The sequence below is a fragment of the Pleurodeles waltl genome, chromosome 8, assembly GCF_031143425.1.
Source record: "Pleurodeles waltl isolate 20211129_DDA chromosome 8, aPleWal1.hap1.20221129, whole genome shotgun sequence".
Lineage (NCBI taxonomy): Eukaryota > Metazoa > Chordata > Amphibia > Caudata > Salamandridae > Pleurodeles > Pleurodeles waltl.
The window spans coordinates 345,307,416-345,327,737 of record NC_090447.1 but is presented as its reverse complement, the minus strand read 5'-3'; the positions used below and the strand labels follow the sequence as shown (position 1 = coordinate 345,327,737).

At 44.3% G+C, this 20,322-nt stretch overlaps 1 protein-coding gene across 3 annotated transcripts in view; it reads right to left on the bottom strand.

Moving 5' to 3' along the window:
- The window catches only part of CASK (calcium/calmodulin dependent serine protein kinase), a 1,258,500-nt gene that overhangs the window by 603,594 nt on the left and 634,584 nt on the right, over positions 1-20,322 (bottom strand). For all 3 annotated transcript variants that reach the window (XM_069204206.1, XM_069204204.1, XM_069204205.1), the window contains exon 7: positions 14,812-14,987. In XM_069204206.1, the coding sequence (XP_069060307.1) occupies positions 14,812-14,987 (176 nt within the window). The remainder of the gene's footprint in view (positions 1-14,811; positions 14,988-20,322) is intronic.

The window sequence follows — 20,322 nt, the reverse complement described above, 5'->3', positions numbered from 1 at the left end:
AGATTTGTAATGCACCTGGAGAACTGAGTAGTAGGGTCAAGGCGCACAGTTGTCAGTGGCTGAGCATATGTAGGTTTTCCCAAATTCTCATGCTGAGGGGATGCTCAGAGACCTATAAAACAGCCTCTAATTATGACATTTTCTTGGAGAAAAAAAGAAGAATGGAAGTCATATAGCATACCTTCCAGTTTATTAAACTGCTTTGTACAATAAGCAAGGATCCTTGCTTCCAGAGCCTGATAATTACTGTCTGATTGCTTTGGGCTGCCATGTTGCTTCGCTGAGGTGCATCTTGCCTCCCCCTTCTTGGTAACTGGGGAGTGGCTCACAAACCCCTCGGCCATTGTGCCAACAGCATGGGCCCTCTTCTTCCTTTTCACCAGGGGTCAGTTGAGGGGGGTGGGAAGGATGTACCCTCTATGACTTGGGTACATGTATTTAGTACAGGGCCCATATTATCCTGTTTCCGACCACTATTATACCTTCTATTGCAACTGCTGCTTTGTTACTTTCCACACACATGCTCTCTGAGGCTCTCAGGAAGGAAGCAGTAACTGTAGAAATTGATTGTTTCCTGACTGCATCAATCTTGCCCTCCAGCAGTCTAATTTCTGAAGTAACCACATCCATGACCGTTAAATAGTTGGTAATGGACCTGTGTCCAGAACTAGAGTCCCCCCCCTTATTCTAAATGGGAATGACTGACTTTTCTCTTCCCCATGGATGCATAGTGTACAGACAATCCACCTATACTATCTAACATAAAAAAGGTGGTGGTTACCTCTGTGGCTGGAGGAGTTCCTTGATTCTATGCCCAAAAACCAGGGACCAAGAATATGGGCCTGCCCAGTCTCCTCCGGGCTCAGACAGTGTGCAGACAGGTCTGCTCTCCGCTCAGTCTTTGCCCGGGTGCGACCCGTGCCATAGGGAGAAACAGCTGGAGTTAAATGCATTTTGGCACTAACTGACTCCTCCTTGACACGTGTGTTTCTTGGTTTTGCAGTCTCTAGGACTCCTCTACCCCAACAGCAGCACAGGGAAAGCTGAAGAGGCATCCCACGCTGCAAGGAGAAGTATCTGAATATAAGAGCCCTCCAATGCTGATGGGCTCCTCCCCGGTTCATGTGTTTCTGGGCCTTGTGGACCCGAGACCTCCTCTCTCCCAACTGCAGTAGCACAGGCAAAACTGAAGTCCTAGTCAACAACAATCTTTTGACTGCTGAAGCATCAAATGAATGATAGCGTTGAGGGAGCCACAAGTAGATTAACATTATGGCACGTCCATAGGCAATGACCTCAGGTCGCGGTTTTTATAAGGCACTATCTCCACCAAGATGCACCCGGGGCCTTTCCGAAAGAGATAGACAAAGAGTAGAAGAAAATTGGCTTTCCTGAATACAAAGTCACTAAATTACATATTTCCATGTGGTTTATATTCCAGTGCAAGTCAGTTCTTACTGTGTTGAGTTTGAGAATAACCAACTGTAGGCTATAAGTGGAATGAAGCTGTTTTTAGAACACAAGGTATCAATCTAGTTTTCAAAATCAATGTGCCATCGCAATACTTTGCTTTATGAGCCAATGTTTAGAGTGCGAGTGGAAAAACCTACTCTTCATATAAAGCCAGTGCCCTTATTGAGGGCCTTGTAAGACTTGAGGGCACCTCCAATTGTTCTACCTGTGATTTGGATCATTTGTAACCTCTCTAATAAAGACTCAGAAATCGCAAAGAAAAAAGCATTCCCATAATCCATTTGGTTCAAACACCTAAGCATCAGAGATTAAAAATTGGGCTTTAATATACACAAAACGTTTAATATTGTAATGTCATTTAATTGTGAAGGAAAATTCAGGACCAGACATATTATTCTGACATTTGAGACTGAGACCTAATTAAGAGTTGGCTGGAATTTGGCACCGGGGGACCAGGACATCCAAAACGCTTTTGTGCTTGAGGAAGGTGGTGCAGCAAAGACATCCACAAACAGAGCTTCACAACTTTTCGGTGAGACTACGGATATCCCTTTGCCAGTTATTTCACTGCCCAATTAGGTTTTGAAATTACAAAGTGGAGGATTAAAGATAAAGAAATACTGGTTTGTCCAGTTAGTTTGTAGCTGAGTTCCCTGAAGATGGATGGCAGCTGGGAGCCCAGACTATAGTGAGTCCTTCATGCGTGTAAGATCGGAGGACTATTATTGAAAGTCAAGTCTACGTAGACTCTTCATGAGAATATACACCAGATTGCTTTTTCTTTCCCCTAGGAAATTTCTCTTGCCACACAATGATTAATCAGTTTTAAAGATATACTTCAACAGGTGGTAGAAGCCAACTGTAAAATAACAAATGGAAAAGAGTGTTAATTTTCTGACCACAGCCTTAAAAGATGAGGATGGAGGAAAAAATAACGTTAAGATAATCTTTACAAATGACTTCCACTGTTCCTCGGTTACACATTGAGTGATTATCATCATTTCAAATCTATTTTGACACAAGAAGGGCTCATGATCTGGTTGGTAACTCTAACCCACTTACATTGAGTGATAAAAAAAAAAAAAAACATTGCACAAAGAAATATACTCTGTTATTCAATCTAATATAGGTGTTGCATGAGCTGGAAGTAGATCTTGGGCTAATGAGGGAGACATCTGCCAATTTTTAAAAATGAGAGTTAATTGCAGAGATATCAATAGAGCCTGGTAGATGAATATGGATGGACACCTTTGAATTTTTGGTAGAACTGCAGAGAGAGAGAAAATACTGTTTTTTCCCTCAGGGGGAATACACTGCTGTCAAGACTACTTTTTCGCCTGGAACAGGAAAAGTCATATAAATAAAGGTACTAGAGGACTTCCACATGTTTTTGCTGTCAACAGTTGACTCTGTATGCTGTAAACATACCACTTGATATGACAGGAAAGTTGGTAAGTCACAGCCATATGGTGGTACTAGTTGTGTGGAAAAAGGCAATGGCGTACTGGCATAAATGGGTGGGTCTATCCTTGCCAATCAGTTAACTGGCTTGTTGCAAATGTGGGTTCTTATGCGTATCCTTTATCTGGAAGGCATAACGACAGGCTAACCTATAAAGCTCTTTGAGCATCTCAAGCAAGAATCTAGCCCTGAGAAACACATTTTACAGATACCTGAAGCAAACCCAAAACTGCTAAATATGCACGTTGAAGGTCATATTTGACCAATGTCTACCAGAGGTGCAGATAATGCCTGGTAAGGAAGAGAATACACCAACTACCAGGATCTAGTTGGCATTTCCAGCACTGACACTGGGAATATTTGGGATGAAGTGAAGGGAAAAGAGAAGTGACTCTTCAAAATTAAAGTGATCAGGGTGTGTGAGATGCACATTTGAAGATTACAGCAATTTAAACTGAAAGTGGAGAAATGGTGAAGGACAAGATTAACCATGTGTCTAATCAGGATAAAATGGGAAGACAGACTAACGCCCCACCTCATCACTCCCTTCCCTGAGGCAGTTGAGAAGAATGAGGGTGAGGAATCTTAAATATTTGTGTTCCTTCACAGCTCACCTCAAAGTACTACACACCTCTGAATTATTCTCCTTCGACACAGAACACAAGACTCCACGGAAGAGGGAAGTGTAAAGCACCATTATGCCCCAAGAAGCTAACCCGCTCCTCCTCCAGTGCTGGTTCCAAATGGGGCTCTCAAAAAATGAGTATATTCACTAAAAAGATACTCCCCTTTGAGATTAAACAGATATGGACAGACTCAAACAATTTCAATATATGGGATATGTGGTAGAAGAGATGTTATCACTGTCAATGTACAAAAACCAACTAGGCTAAAGAGATGGACACTGGACAGCACTGGCCCCCTACTCTTGGAAACAATATCTTCTCTACATCCGATAGGTGAAGGTGTCATTGATGAGCTGTTCATGGAAATGGTCAGGTCAACAAGCGACAAGATATACTCAATTTGGTCGATACATTTTCCTATTTCGGCCACCCCCCTGGGGGTACGAAAACCACTAGACACCAGGGATTTTATTTCCTTTGTTTTTGGGCAAAAACAAAGGCCCCAGGGGCAATTATTTTTTTATACGTTTCACCCCCCCCCGGGCTAGATCGGCCATGTTTTTTGCCGATCTGGCCCCCCCCGGGGGGGGGGGGTGAGGGATGGGTCGAAACTCACTAGGCGCCAGGGATTGTGTGGTGTGTGTGTGTTTTGTGTGTTTGGGGGCACACCTTGGGCAAGGGTCGCCCCCCAAAGGGGTGAAATTTCGTATTGGTCATATCTGCCCCCGTGGGGGCAGATGGGCCTATTTTTTTAGGCCCATCGGCCCCCAAGGAGGGCAGAAACCACCAATACGGCAGGGATTTTTTTTTTGTTTAGTGCTGGGGGTGCCCCCTTTGGCAAGGGTTGCCCCCTAAAGGGGACACAGAGCTGTTGGCCAGATCGGCCAATTTGTTTTTACAACCATCTGTCCCCAAGGGGGGGCAGAATCCACTTAGGCCCCAGGGATCCTGTGTGTGTGTGTTTTGTGTGGGGGGGGCGGCACCTTTGGCAAGGGTTACCCCCCCCCAAAGGGGGCACGTTAGTGATGGCCATTTCTGCCCACCTTGGAGGCAGATCAGTCTATTTTTTTTAGGCCCATCTGCCCCAAGGGGGGCAGAATGCATCAAGATGTCAGAGATATTTTATTTTGGTTCCCTTTGTTTTTTTGTGTGCTGGGGACACCCTCATTTGCCCCCTTTGGCAAGGGCCGCCACTCCAAACAGGGTACAGAGCTGTTGGCCATTTCTGCCCCACTTGGGAGCAGATCAGCCTATTTATTTTTTATTTTTTAGGCCCATCTGCCTCCTAGTGGGGCAGAAGCCACTTAGGCACCAGGGACAATTACTAAGTTCTTGGTGGCGGGGTGTTTGTCAACTGGCGAAGTATTTGTATTTGTGATTATAACAGTTTATTTCTTCTTTTTGTTCTAGTTCAAAACTTTTGCTTCCTTTGCTGTGGATCCTTGCGGTTTTGGCAGTAGTTGTCCTGCGGTTTGCATAGTTGCATGTTTTAGGTAAGTGAAAGCAATTTACTCCAAAGGAGTATTGTTGACATGCATGAATGACACGTTTATAGGTGGTGTACTAAATGCAGTATTGTGTGTGAAATTGTCCACAATGATATTTGAGTTGTCACATGTCTAATTTGCTTTTTTCTTTTTAGTGGGATATCACTGGTGATTGCTGTGCAGAGTAGTTGCTGGTGAGTAGATTTTTCAGGCAAGTGAGTGGTATAGTTTTTTAGTACATAACTCTTTGTGATAAAGCTACACTTTGTTTATTACTTATTTTAGTGCTAGTTGTTGTTGGCAATCCATTTGTTGTTAGTGAGGATCATGGCTAGCCGCAGAGTGACCGCTCAGCAGGTTGTTGGCATGCTCTTTGAGTCGTCTTCAGATCATGATTACAAGACTGACTCTGCATCTGAGGCAGAGGAGGAAGTGAGAGATTCTGGCAGTGAGATTTTTCTGTCTGAGAGTATTCTTCTGATGAGGAAGCTACTCTCAGTGCAGATGAAGGGCCTGTTTTAGAGGAGGATATTGATGTGCCAAGAGTGCAGCAGCCTGGGGCTGAAGAGTTTCCCATTAGAAGACCTGACACCTGGATTGCCCCAAACATGGAGCAGCCACAGTTACCTGCATTTACTGGTCTCCCAGGGTGTAGAGTCAATACGGAAAACTTTTTGCCAGTCCACTTCTTTCACTTGTTTATGGACGATGTATTTTTTGAAGAGATTGTGGAGCAGACTAATTTGTATGCAGAGCAATATTTGAGGGACAACGCTGCCAGACTTAGGCCTCAGTCTAGAGCTACTCAGTGGGTTTTTAGGTTTGACTTTTTTGATGGGGTTGATCAGGAAGCAGTCACTGGCTTCTTATTGGTCTACTAGTCCCTTGATGGCAACGGCTATATTTCCTGCAACTATGACACGTAATCGCTATTTGCTTCTTCTTCGTATGCTGCATTTTGTAGACAATGCTTTAGACTTGCCCCGAGATCACCCTGATTGTGACCGTCTTTTTAAGATTAGGCCTGTCCATGATCATTTTGTAGATCGTTTTTCAGAGGTCTATGTTCCAGGCAAAGAGATAAGTGTGGACGAGTCTTTGGTCCTTTTCAAGGGGCGTTTAGTTTTTAAGCAGTACATTCCTAGTAAGAGGGCACAGTATGGGATTAAATTGTATATGCTTTCAGAAAGCAGTACAGTATATATGTATAATTTCCGGGTCTACACTGGTAGGGATTCCAGTATTGACCCTCCTGGTTGTCCGGCCACTTTTGGAGTTAGCAAAATAATTGTGTGGTAACTTGGTAGACGACTGTTTAACAAAGGTCACCATTTGTACGTAGATAATTTCTACACTGGAGTGCAGTTGCTCAAGGAGTTGTTTAGAGTGGACACTGTTGCTTGTGGCACAATCCGTTCTAACCGGAAAGGCTATCCAAGGGAGCTTGTCTGTAAAAAAAACTTGAGAGGGGACAGTGCAGTGACTTGCGGAATAATAAGCTGCTAGCTCTGAGATTTTCAGACAGGAGGGATGTGTACATGCTAGCTACCATCCATGATGAGAGTGCTTCCCCTGTGACTGTTTGGGGTCAGGTTGCGGAAGTGAGTGCATTTTGGACTACAATAGGCACATGGGTGGTGCTGAAAGAGTAGATCAGAGGTTGGAACCTTACACTGCTCTTCGTAAGTCTTACATGTGGTATACAAAGTTGGCCCTACATTTATTTAATTTGGCAACTTTTAATGCTTTTATTGTGTTCAAGGATTGTTCGCCTGAGTCAAGGATGACATTTGTTAAATTTCAGGAGTCAGTGATAGAGAGCCTTATTGTGGTGGAACGGGCAAGAGTTCCTAGAGTAGAAGTGGTGGAGGAAGTGCCTAGATTGAAAGATCGCCACTTTCCAGATCACATTCCTCCCACTCCCAAAAAAGACTTGCCCACAAAGAAATGTAGAGTATTTGCCTGGAGAGCAATGCGGAGGGAGAGCCGGATGTACTGTCCCAACTGCTCTTCAAAGCCTGAGCTGTGTGTGCCCGGCTGTTTAAGAAGTTACCACACTAGCAAATTTTTTGGGAAAATACAGTGAGCGTAAACTGCCTGTTTTATATTTTCATATGTTCAGTTTCACGGTTGTATTTAGTTAGAGCTTTTGTGTTTGTAGTTTTGTACTTATTTTATAATTAGTGGTTTCTTTGTTGTTTATAAACAAAAAAAAGTGATGGCGGTGTGCGTGGGGTGGCGCTTGGCTGGCGGTGTGCTTGGGGTGGCGCTTGGCTGGCGGTGCCAACCCAACTCCAGTCCACACACTCATCAGCTGGTGTGATTGCTGTATCAGGCATGTGGGCGTATGAAAGTGATGGGCCCTTGACTGGCGCTGTCTGTCGATGCAAGTGTTGTAAGGTGCTGGGCCCGTGGCTGGCGGCGTGAATGGTCTTGTGCATGTCATGTATGAAAGGTGTGTGAATGGACTGTAAAGCGGTTGGTGCCTTGCCGGGGCTTTACAGCTCACGAGCTGTGAGTCACTGGTTCATTTTGTTGGCATTTTTTTTAGTCATTACCAGTGCATTTCACTTTTGTGAAATCTCTTGTTAATAAAATTTGATCTACTGAACCATCACTCACTCTCGTGCCAAATCCAACCAGTATGTGTGGTAAAAATGTAAAAACCTGCTCCACTGTAATCAGGTGTCCCAGCACACTTGTGACACGCTAGGTGTCTCAGGTGGGACCCCGATGATGAAGAATGCCACCAACTTGATTGGTGGGCGAGGGGTCTTTTTCACATAACCTAAGTGTGTTTCTTTTCACAATTTTAGTGTTTGGCACATCACAGATGTATGTGGACACATGAAAATGATATATTACAAAACTACCTGTGTTGGGGGGGGGGGGGCACCTATGTTTTTGGTCCTGGGTGCGGCCTTCATCTAGGGAAACCTACCAAATCCAGACATTTTTTAAAATTAGACACCCCAAGGAGTCCAGGGAGGTGTGGTGTGGCTTGCGTGGATCCCCCAACATTTTCTTACCCAGACTCCTCTGCAAACCTCAAAATTTGCCTAAAGCATATTTTCCTGTTCGTTTGTACGACCACCGCTCCAGCAAAAAATTCCAACTCTCCAGCATTCCCCTCAGTCTCCAAAGTAACATGACACCTCACTTGTGTGGGTCCCCAAAGCAGAGTCAGCCTAAAGATGTATAAAAGAAGAATATGTGCTTATCAACTCGCTGTGCTATCCCTATAATCTCTACAAGTTTGGGCCCTTTTTCTGTTGCAGGCACCTGGCCACCCACAAAAGTGAGTTATAATTTTTATCGGGAGACTTGGGGGAACGCTGGGTGGAAGGAAATTTGTGGCTCCTCTCAGATTCCAGAACTTTCTGTCACCGAAATGTGAGGAACATTTATTTTTTAGCTAAATTTTGAGGTTTGCAAAGGATTCTGGGTAACAGAACCTGGTCAGAGCCCCACAAGTCACCCCATCTTGGATTCCCGTGGGTCTCTAGTTTTAAAAAATGCACAGGTTTGGTAGGTTCCCTAGGTGCCGGCTGAGCTAGAGGCCAAATTCTACAGGTAGGCACTTTGCAAAAAAACACCTTTGTTTTCTGTCGAAAAATGGGATGTGTCCACGTTGTGTTTTAGGGCATTTCCTGTCGCTGGCGCTAGGCCTACCCACACAAGTGAGGTATAATTATTTTTATCGGGAGGCTTGGGGGAATATAGAATAGCGAAACAAGTCTTATTGCCCCTTGTCTTTCTCTACATTTTTACCTTCCAAATATAAGAGAGTGTGTAAAAAAGACGTCTATTTGAGAAATGCCCTGTAATTCACATGCTAGTATGGGCACCCCGGAATTCAGAGATGTGCAAATAACCACTGCTCCTCAACACCTTATCTTGTGCCCATTTAGGAAATACAAAGGTTTCTTGATAGCTATTTTTCACTCTTTATATTTCAGTAAATGAATTGCTGTATACCCGGTATAGAATAAAAACCCACTGCAGGGTGCAGCTCATTTATTGGCTCTGGGTACCGGGGCAGTAGATGTCGACGGCGTCACAGGCCTTCTAGGCGACGCCATTGGTACTGGCACCGAACCAGCACTTCCCGGAGGAAGGAAAGGCATGAAGGGCGTCGGTCTGTATGAAGCCGGAACACCCAAGTCACAAGCCAATGGACTCGAAGGTCCCGAATGACCACCTCCTGGAGCCTTTGTGGCAAAGATGTTGAACATCGCATTAAGAAATGCGGCAGGGTCTGTCCCTGGCGCCGGGAATGCCGGATATCCTTGCGGAGCCGGTGCCTGAGGCGACGCCGGCGTCGCTTCGGGCATCTCCATCTGCGCCAGAAAGACTGCCGGCTCCTGGTGAGGATCGACTTCAGAGTTGTCCGAGGCAGAGGTGTCACAGTCGGACTAACTTCCAAAGTCGTTCGACGTCGAGCCGACGGTGCCCTCGAGCGGGAACGGTCCTTACTTGACCGGCATCGTGAATCATGCCGGTGTCATGAGTCTCAATGACGCCTGTGAGATTTCGACGACCTGGAAGAAGACCCACGACGATGATGTCTCTCCTTCTTCTTTGACCTTGCCAAGAACAAGCTGGCCTCTTGCTCCTTGAGAGCCTTCGGATTCCTGCGCCGACATGAACTGCACGCTTCAACCTCATGGTCAGAGCTCAGACACCACAAACAATTCTCGTGTGGGTCTGTGACCGACATTCAGCCGCCGCACTCCCTACTGGGTTTAAAACCCGACTTCCGTGGCTGAGACATTGTAACACACGAAGTGAAACAGTAGCTCCCTGGTGGCTTTGAAGAAAAAACCATTACTCGAAGGCACGGAAAAAAGGCCACTGATGTCTGCACGTCGAAGACCTCTCATTGCCTGGATAACGTCATACGGCGTCGCGTAGGAGTCGGGCAATTGTGACGTCATCGTCTATGTGCAGAGCTAGAAGAAAATTTCAGTTGAATGCTGGCACGTGGGGAACATTCTTTAGGTGAGGAATCCACAGGTAGTTGTATCCATCAGAAACATATTTAAACTGCCTGTAAATGGAAGGCGCAGGAAGTGATTGAGATTTAGGATAGAGATGCTATTAGACCTGGCATCCTTCGCGTGGTTCCCCTAACTTTTTGCCCTCTGACTTCCTACTTTGCTGACCTCGTTTTTGCTGGCTTTAGGACTCTCAACACTTCCACTGCTAACCAGTACTAAAATGCAGGTGCTCTCTGCTTAAATAATGGCAACATTGGCTTACCTACAATTGGCATACTTAACGTACTTATATGTCCCTAGTAAAGTGCGCTCCCTACCAGTGCCCAGGGCCTGTAAATTAAACTCTACTGGTGGGCCAGCAGCACTGATTGTGCCACCCATACCTTTAATCTTGACTCTGGTCTGCCACTCCAAATCCTGTGTGCAGTTTTAAAATGCCATGCCCACCTAGCAGGTTAACCCTCTTGCAGGCTCAAACCTTCTTTTTTAATACATATAAGTCACCCCTAAGACAGGACCTGGACAGTCCCACGGAGAAGGTGTAGTATATTTAAAAAGTTAGACATGTAATTTAAAGTTTTAAATGTCCAGGTAGGGAAAAACTCTTGAATTTGTTGTTTTACTACTACTACTAGGCCTATCTCTCCCATACATTAACATTGGGATTGCCTTATTATATTTTACAAATCTTACAACTGTAAAGAGGTGGGAGCCCCAAGTTTGGTGCCCCTGAAATCACAATTTAAAATCACAACTGATGGTGAAGTCTGATTTTAAATTGTAATTCTGAAAATGCAATTTTTAGAAAAGTAGGCTTTTTCTTACCTTAAATCATCATCTTGTAACTTTCTGCCTGTCTCTGAATACACGTCTTGGTGGGTGACACCTGGGCTCTTGTGAATTCCCTCCAGGTAGTCTCACACAAAGGGAGCTTAGGTGTGACTGATGGACCATCAACATCCTAATAGCCCATCCTGGGCAGGATGGGACAGTGGGGCTGACACCTGAATGGGCTGTGTCCTGATCCCACATCAAGGGCTGCATAACCCCCTGTGGATGTGTCTGGAGCAAGGGCAGGAATGGCAGGGACTCTGTGCACGTCAAAGGCCTCTCTTTCAGGTCTCCCCTACTTCAAAGGCACCAGAGGGTATTAGAAGTGGACATCTGAGCCCACCAAAATAGTACACTTCTGGAACTGAGGACATTCTGCCAGGGAGAAGGACTGGTGTGCTTCTGAAGGGACTGCTCACTCTGCTGGACCTTGCTGGTCTCCTGCTCTGCTATGCCTGCTACCCTCCTTGCCCGGGAGTAAGAAGGACTGGACCTGCATTGCTACATCCCCAGAACCAAAGTCACTCCAAGGGTTTGCTGGCTTGCCTCCTGTTCTTAAGCATCAGGGAAATCAAAGACTTCACTTCATCCTGCAAGAGCACCTGAAATCTGTAACCGCAAAATCCACGCATCGCCATCAATGTACTGGTCAGAATCAATGTTCAACACTGATGCAACGCCATTGCCACTAGGGACAAAGTGCATCGCCAGCTGCGTGGCTTGACAATGACGCATTGTCTACACTGCTAAGGAGATGCTGCATCTTGATTTGGGCGGCTCAGAACAGACACATCGACTACATTCAGCGAGATTGCATCGCCTCCTCTGCCTCCACTCATCAGGCCCCGCCAACATCACAACAAGGTACTTTTTCAGCAGGGCAAGGTTGGCCCCTATATACTACCTTTGCTCCAATAGCGGTCGGCCGTACTTTTCAGATTTCACCCAGTCTAGCACGACCAGGTAGCCCCGGTTGGCGCTTTATACTTTTAATCACTATATTGTGTTGCATTTTAATTTTTTTAAATTCATATCTCTACTTCTACTTACTGGATCTTTGTTGTCTGATCTTCTTTTGTTCATTAAATTAAGCTCTATTTTTCTAACCAGATGTGGTGTATTTTATGTGGTGTTTTCTCTCTTAAGTATTGCACACATACTTACACATTGCCTCTTAAGTAAAGCCTCCCTGCTCTGTGCTAAGCTGAGTCTAGGTTAATTTATGGAGTGTATCTGAGTTACCCTAACTAGGATTGTGGTTCCTGCATGGACAGGGTGCATACCCCTGCCAACTAGAAGCCCAATTTCTAACAGCCGGCAGGGGAAGATTACATAGGAGACACTTGTATGGGTGACTGCAACATTGAAAGATGTGCCCAACTTAAAAGGTTTTCAGAGGTGGGAAACCCTAGGTATAGCGAAGCTGAAGAGATGTGTGTTGCGAGAGCGGGCTGATGAATTATTGTCAGCCGCACAAAGAGCACAAGAATGTTTCTCTCAGTGAGATTAAAAGACTGGCAAGATCACCAGAGGCACCCCATCTGCATAGTAGGGTACTTTCTGAGAGACTGTCTAGTGAAGAAATATCAGCCAAATAAAAGACCCTAAATAATCCTCCTGAGTGTCTAACACATCTCAGAAGCTCACTGGAAACAGGCATAGGTAGGCTGCAGAATGTTGACTGGGTGGGGGTTTTGATGCACTTGAGGGATCAAGAGAACTAGCCTACAACTTATCCAATTTAAAGTCCTCCCCAATGCTTAATATAATAGAAGCAGTTTGTTTAAAATGGGTCTACCACTAAAAGTAGGTGTTAGATGTGTGTGAAGGAGAGGGCGCACTGTTACATACAATTTAGGAGGGTAGGCTTTTGCAGACATTGTGGGAAAAAATAGCAGAGCAATTGTCATTGATAACATAAACCAGAGCCCTGATGACACAATCACAATCTTATTAAAAATCAAATCAACAAGGTGTGTCTCATTGTTGAGTGCTTCAAGGTTAAAGGGGACATTGATATTGATAAGGCCCTCAACAGGAATAAACTAAAGCACATTTTTTGGCATCGAAGGTTTTAACAGCTAGCCCCTTAACATGAAATGATGGGAATGATAAGAATTTAGGTGATGGCTCTGTTGTAGATTGCCTACATGATGGAGGTTTGGAAAAGGGACAGCATTTTCAGAGGACTTAGGAGACGTTGTGATGGGGCAAAGTCCTCTGCATAGCGTGGAAAAAGCAGTGCCACCCAGCCCTGCATTTTTTTCGGAATAAACCTGTGTTTTTCCTGCAATTAACTCAACAATCACTGAGTTCTCTACAGGTGCTCAATCTGTTTTCCGTTTTATTCAACCGCGGAGCCCAACTCTAATGACTGGGGGCCACACTCAAATTGCAAATGAATGGCTAAAGAGTCTACACTCAATAATACTTTTTGACTGGTGGTGGGTGCAGTGATTTAATAGCCCAATGGTACATGCATTTTACATGTGTCCTGATCGGAAGGCTACCTCATTTGAGGTCATGAAATTCCACACAACTGGATATCCTTTGCCTTCATTGTCAACATGGATATGTGAGAGTCTCCGCCTGAGCAGGTGTCTTAATGTTGCACATGGTTCATGGATAACTTGGAGAAAGGTGGGGTCCAACTGAGCTGTGTGTGTGTGTGTGTACTGCACAAGCTGATGGCTTTTTTTATGGGTGCAGACTATGTCCCTTGTTGAAATCCCAGCTTGCAGTTGCCTTCTTCAAAACATGTTGTCCTTGGTGGGTTTGAGTGATGAACAGGCCAATTGTTTATCGGAGTAGCAGGTAGCTGCCCCATATAACAAACACAACACAGCAGATCCAAAATTCAAAAAAAGTATTTCATTACTTACTATTACCACATATTCGCTACAGCCAGGACAAAACCACCATGGTATATTAGTCCAAATGTGAAAATGAACATCTTTATATTAGCTTACGTGTGACTCATTCTACACTGTACTATCTAGTATGCATTTCTAGTTTCCACAATGCCCAGAAAACAGTTATTACAATTTTCTATAACGGCACAACAACATCACACAAATTTTCACAATAAAGCATTAACTTACATATTGGAGTCTGTTTACACTACCTCACATTATGCAGATATCACCTCAGTATGCACAAGACCACAGTAATCGTTACCTTTGTCCATGACACAATACGTTAATGCATTCATTTGGCTACATTACACAATGTCTCGGTAATTATCGCATTTGTCCTGTTTCTATATTGAAATAGAAATGAGAAAGTTTGCCTTGGACCGAAAGAAATCCGCACACCTATCCAGTTTCCACCAGACCCCGATTAAGCACACGAGTCATAGTTTTCTCTATAGTGCAGTAATGCGCAAATTATCCAGGTCCAAACCACACTAAATAAAACAAGTTTAAGTTACCAGAATGCCATAGAAATGTACCTATTTGCCCAATGTACCTATACTGTGGAAATGCAGATATGACACCCACCATGGCAATAGTAACGTGCATGAGTGCCCCGTTAGAACAATCCTGCATTAATGTACTTATCGGCACAGTTCCAATTGCAGCAATAACTAACTTATAACCCATTTTTATAATGCACAAAAAATATATTAGAATTTCAGTAACTTTGTACAACATAACAGTGTTACTGATCAGGAAATGTTCTTTTCTGTCGGTTTCTCTTGCAATTAAGGATATGTCACGCCAGGTAGTGAGTTCTCTAGATTTAATACCTATCTTTACATGTTAAAACACACTAGGTATACTCTGCTATCATACTGAGACATGCTAAAATAAATGATGCACTTTTACAACCTTGAAGGCACGTGCAGTGTGAGGCCATCAGAATTTCCTAAGGTAGCACATAAACTGTACTCTACTAACAATACTGGCATTTTTACAACATGGTTTTGTTTACCTTATATTTTCCTTTAATAATGCCTTCAAATAATCTTTCCTTCGTTCCATAAAAAGGTAAGCAGCCACTCAGCAGAATAAAAAGGATCACTCCACAACCCCAGACATCTACAGGCTTCCCATAAGGTTCTCTTTTTACCACCTCAGGAGCCATAAAATGTGGTGTCCCCACTCGCCCTATAAAGGAATGAATGAAAAGGTTGTTAAAGATAACACGTTTTAATAGAAAAACAACGGCATACTGTATTTCAATCACAAATAATTCCATAGTGTGATAGTAATTATACGTCACTGTGTCATAACATCACAGAAATTATTACGTTTTCTTTAACAGTTTTCAATACTTCAGGCGGGTGAAACCTGTAGCAGTTAAACGCTGGTAAACCAGGAGCTCTGGTGATTCACATTTTAATTATGGAGACTTCAAAACCAATGTTCCCGGATATTTTTTTTATTCTTCCGGTCACCTTTATAACAACTAACGCTGTGTGATTTGGAAACCAAGAAAGCAGCTACAAGGCAGTTAAGGTCAACTACTCCATATACCAGGAGGAGCTCGACTAGGCCAGCTGCCAAGTGACAGACAAACATTTTGATCTTGAGTATGAAACTACAGCAGGAAATAACCAGTACATTTCCATATTATTTGGACACAGGGACGGCACGCACGTAAAAGTGCCTTGAAGAATATGAAAAATCAATAATTGAAACACTAACCTACTATACCTGCCTTGGCATGCCTCTCTTTAAAAAAATATATATATTTTGCAACCATATGTAATAGACATAAAAAGTGATAAAGTAATAAAAAGTACAACTCTTCCCTTTAAAGGTAGAGAGGTGCCTGCTAAAAAAAGATGACATCACAAAAATAAATATAACTATGAAATGACAGAATGAAAGTGAAGAATAGTCTACCAGGCCTGACTCTGAAGACAGCCCATGGCCGAAGTTGGCTGGCCCACCGTCCCCTGATGTAGGCTGTAGTGTGAGGAAGCAAAATGTGAATGACACTTGAACAAAGCAAGACCATCAAGATCACTATAGCTGTTTCTAGGCAAGGCATAGAAAGATTAGTGGATGATAGGGTGTTGCAGGCTATAACTGGATCTAAGGGTTTCTGCTTGGTTTGGCTTCCTTGTCATCCAATGGTATAAATGTGCCTAGGAAGGAGGAGGGAGTAAATGTCTGGGTCCTACCATTCTAGCCTCACAGCTGGGAGGGAAAGTTGGGTAAAATAGTATGAATCATGACATCTGTGAACCTCAACCTGCACTGAATGCAAAGTTACTTGAATTCACCCTGGTCACTAACCGCAGACTCAGGGAACACATTGTGAAAAACAGTCAGCCTACTACCAGCTATCTCTTTTACAGAAAGTAAAACAGTTTCTTCTAGAAAGCAATGTCAAAACTGCTGTTGAAGTCCTCATACTCTCAAATCTGGATCGTAGTAAAATCCTAATCCATCGCATCCAAAGTTCCATACTGGCACTCCTAAAGGGCATCCTACATGCAACATCAGGTCTCATCTAGGACCTGAAGAAATAAGACACCTTCATCACATCCTGATTTCTGTTGGAACTCAATTGGCTCCCTGCCAGCCTGCACCATCTTTGAAACCTGTGGTATCATTCACAAAGCCATCACAAACAGTACGCCTGCTCATCTTGCAAACAAGCTCGCCATCTCTGGTGGTTCGGGGCACACCTGCAGCCTTAGACACCACCAGACTGCAGACTAAAGTAGCAGGCATTTCCCATCTATGTCCCCAGGATATGGAACAATATTCCCACATCCAGCAGGAACGCCCCAACGCTGCTCCAAATTATGAAGATTTGAAGATGCACCTCTTTAAAGCACTCTCCATAACAATAACAGCACATAAATGGAGCTTCTTGGGTGAATATATTATTTTTAACAAACTGGAATCATATGACTTCTGGACTTCTGGACAACTCGTTTCACTCACGTGGCCTTCAGGTAGGTCTTCAGTTAGCTACCTGACAATCATGGATTAGCTCCTGCCATACAAGCCAAGTCACACCAACAAGATGCTCCAGAGTCAGAGGGTTTTCGGCAGTTTTAAGGAAGGCAGAAAAAAATGTTCTCCTTTCCTTTCACAACTTGTTGAGGAAAACGTTACTAATAGAGGTCCACTATTTATTCAACTTCAGGGGCACAGACTTGAGCAAACCACAATGCAATCTTTTTTTAAAGTTCATAATTTTTCTACTTTCAGGAAAAAGTGTAATCTCGGGCCTTTGACTTGACCTTGTCAGGATTTTTCATGGAGGAAGTGAAGGTCAGAGAAGTCAAGGTAATTTGCGTACTGAAGTAAGACTGATTCAGCTAGATAGCTATGGTCCCCAGGCGGCGGATTTTACAAAACAGGAAAAGGGGAGGAGCAGAAAGATATATAAAGGAAATCTTATTATATAATGAAAGAAATAAGAATTTCTCCTTAGCCTATGTCACAGCTACAATTCAGGGAAGGGGGCGTTAGACAAAGGGGAGGCCTCTGTTTGTTGAGGGCAAGTAAAGCACACAGAAGAAACTAATTGGTTACTTACCGGTAAGAGTAGTTTTTCAGCCTGAAGAGTTTTCTGGATTCAAATGCTGTGCATTATTCCGCGATCAAGTGGTTGGGTCCAGAATTGTCTCTTCTGCACCCTCCCTTTTTAGCGTCACCGACCACCATTTGGTGCTTGGTCCGTCCCCTGTGTGACGTCAGAAAGCGCCCCAGAAGTTCCTGTGCGGGGTAGCCATCTTCAGATACTTTTTCCCACTCTTCGGTCTTTCCTGTTTTCATTTCCAGGAAAGTTGGGGGGGGGGGGATTGCATGTGAATCCAGAAAACTCCTCAGGCTGCAAAACTACTCCTACTGGTAACCATTTAGTTTTGCAGCATGAATCCTTTTCTGGATTCACATGCTGTGCATTAGATTATGTAGTGTTTTCCCCTTCCTTTATGCATCTGGATGTTCACACAATAATGCTTTGTGAATGTGTGTGGGGATATCCATGTTGCTGTTGCACAGATAGTGTCTATGGGCATGTTTGCCATGAATGCTAGTGTTGCACCCTTTTTTCTTGCTGAGTGTGCTTTAGGGTGGTGAGGTATCCATTTGCCAGCCAATGTGTAGCATGTTTGGATTGTCCCTATGATCCATTTTGCGATAGTTCCCTCTGTTACGGTTGACCCCTTACTGGATTTGGCATATGAAACAAACAGTTGGTTTTCCTTACAGGGCTGTCTGGTTACCTCTAGGTAATATATCAGTGATCTTCTCACATCAAGGGTATGTAATCCTTTCCAAGTGTGTCTGTGGACTCCTGAAATGGAATTTTCCCACCACCATAGGTAGGAACTGGGGATTCGTTCTGAGGACTACCATGTCCTTGTGACTCTGCATGTATGATTCTTCTATTGTTAGTGCCTGAATATTGCTCACTCTTCGTAATGATGTGATTGCTACCAGAAAGGCAGTTTTTAACTTGTGAACTGGAGTTCTGCTTTGTGCATAGGATCGAATGGTTTTGCCATCAACTGCATTGATACTGTGTTCACGCTCCACATTGGAGCTGGTGCCGATTTGCAGATTCTTTTGGATCCCTCCAAGAACCTCTTTATAACAGGTCCTGTGAAGAAATTGTTACATAAAGCTCCTCTGGGAAGGGAAGTTAATTCCGCTATCTAGCAAGTGTGTGAGATAGGTTATTACTGTTTCCTGTCTAGATATTGTCTCAAAGGTGTTTCTGCTCTGGGCACCATAGGTAACGTTTTCCATTTTGTTGCTTAGCATTTCCTTGGTGGCATACATTTAAAACCCAATTGTCTGTGGTAACCCTTCCCACGCTTGTGGGTACTGTGCTATTCTGCCTCCCACCAGTGTTATCTATGGGTTTTGAGATATTTTTGAGTCACTTAGCTGTTGCTGCCCCTTTAGAGGATTGGCCCCTTGCTCTCCCTCTACCTCGAAAGGGCTGTCTTGCGGGGTGTTGCCACTGCTGGTAGCCGGTTTGGCGGCCAGTTTGTTGTGTGCTCTACTGGGGCTGTTGTTGCTGCTACTGTTGCCCTGACACAAAAGATCCCCTTCCTGTGGGTCTTCTTCTGAGGGAGTTTCCTCCCCTTCTTGAGTTGCTTCTATATTGGAGGACCCCATTGCCTTTTCCTTTTTATTGTCCTTCTTAATTTGTTGCAAGGACTCGTCTAACTCTTGGCAAAACAAAGCATCTCCAGTGAAAGGCTTGTTTATGATTGAGGCATGCACTTCCGGCTTGAACCTGTTTCCCCTCAGGGTTGTTCCCGTACACATTTGTCTACTGGCTGTGTTGGCGGCATCCTGCGCTGATTTTAGGCAGGTGTTGGTGATGGTTCCCCCCTCTTGGATGATTGCTTTTTCTCTTTTTCTATCATCTTCTGGAAGCCTTTTGATTAGCTCCTCGATCTTGTCCGACTGCTAATGGCCATATCTAATGAGGAGGGTGTGGCAGTTTGCTATACGCCATTGTGTTACTTCCTCCCTCCCCATCTTTCTCCCTACCATGTCCAGCCTTTTGCTTTCCCATGCAGGAGGGGCCCCTGTGGAGGTGTGTCCATTGCTCCTCCTCCTTGCTATAGTGATGAATATAGAGTCCACTACTGCATTCACCTTGATGTATTTGGGTTCCTTTGGGGAAGGTTTATATTTTTGTCCACTCTTGGTGTCAATCCTTTTTTTGCAGAGGGTTCTTTGAAGGCCTCCTTGCCCTGGTCCGGTATGCTGGGTAGCACTGGGAGATATAGATTCCACCTTGCTTGATGGCATGAGGGTTTCCAATAGGAAGCAGGAGTCTCCCTTCTCTTCCTCTAAGAGTACGCCATATGTTTTTGCTGCTCCCTTTAATTAGGCTGTTGTAGACTGTGATGTATTTGGGGGTGAAGGCTTCGAGGAGTAGCTGCTGACCTCCTCTTCTGGGCTCTCTGTATCAAGGTCATTCCACCTGTATTTGAAGCTCCCTGTTGCTTCTGCCTCCTCGTGGTCGTGGAAATCCTCCTCCGCATTTTCTTCGTAGGGCTCGGGGGTTGCCGGTGCCTCGAGGGCGGTCTCCTCCTCTTCAAAGTCTGTGCTTGTCGAAGGTTTTGGTGGAACCTTGAATTGTTTTAGCGCTTTGTTGAACTCTTTTTTGCATTGTAGGAGTGCTGCAATTTCAGCCTCTAGTTGACGCCTATTCTTTTCCACTTCTAGTGCCTTTTCAACATCCTGTGTCGTTGATGGTCTCTTCTGTGGCGTTGGCTTGTCTTGCTCAGATGGTTTAGAGGTTTCTTTCCCGATGGAGGTTTTTGCCTGTTTTGGCCTTCTTTGGTATCCCTGGTCTGTGGTCAGTGGACCTACATTGCTCATGGCTGGACCTGGATCATCATTTTCTTGGACGTCAGGGCTGCCTTGTGAGACATTTCTCGGGGATATTTTCCCTCGAGGCTTTCAATGGTCTGTTTACCTTTTCAAGCCTCCTTTCAAAGTTCTTTGT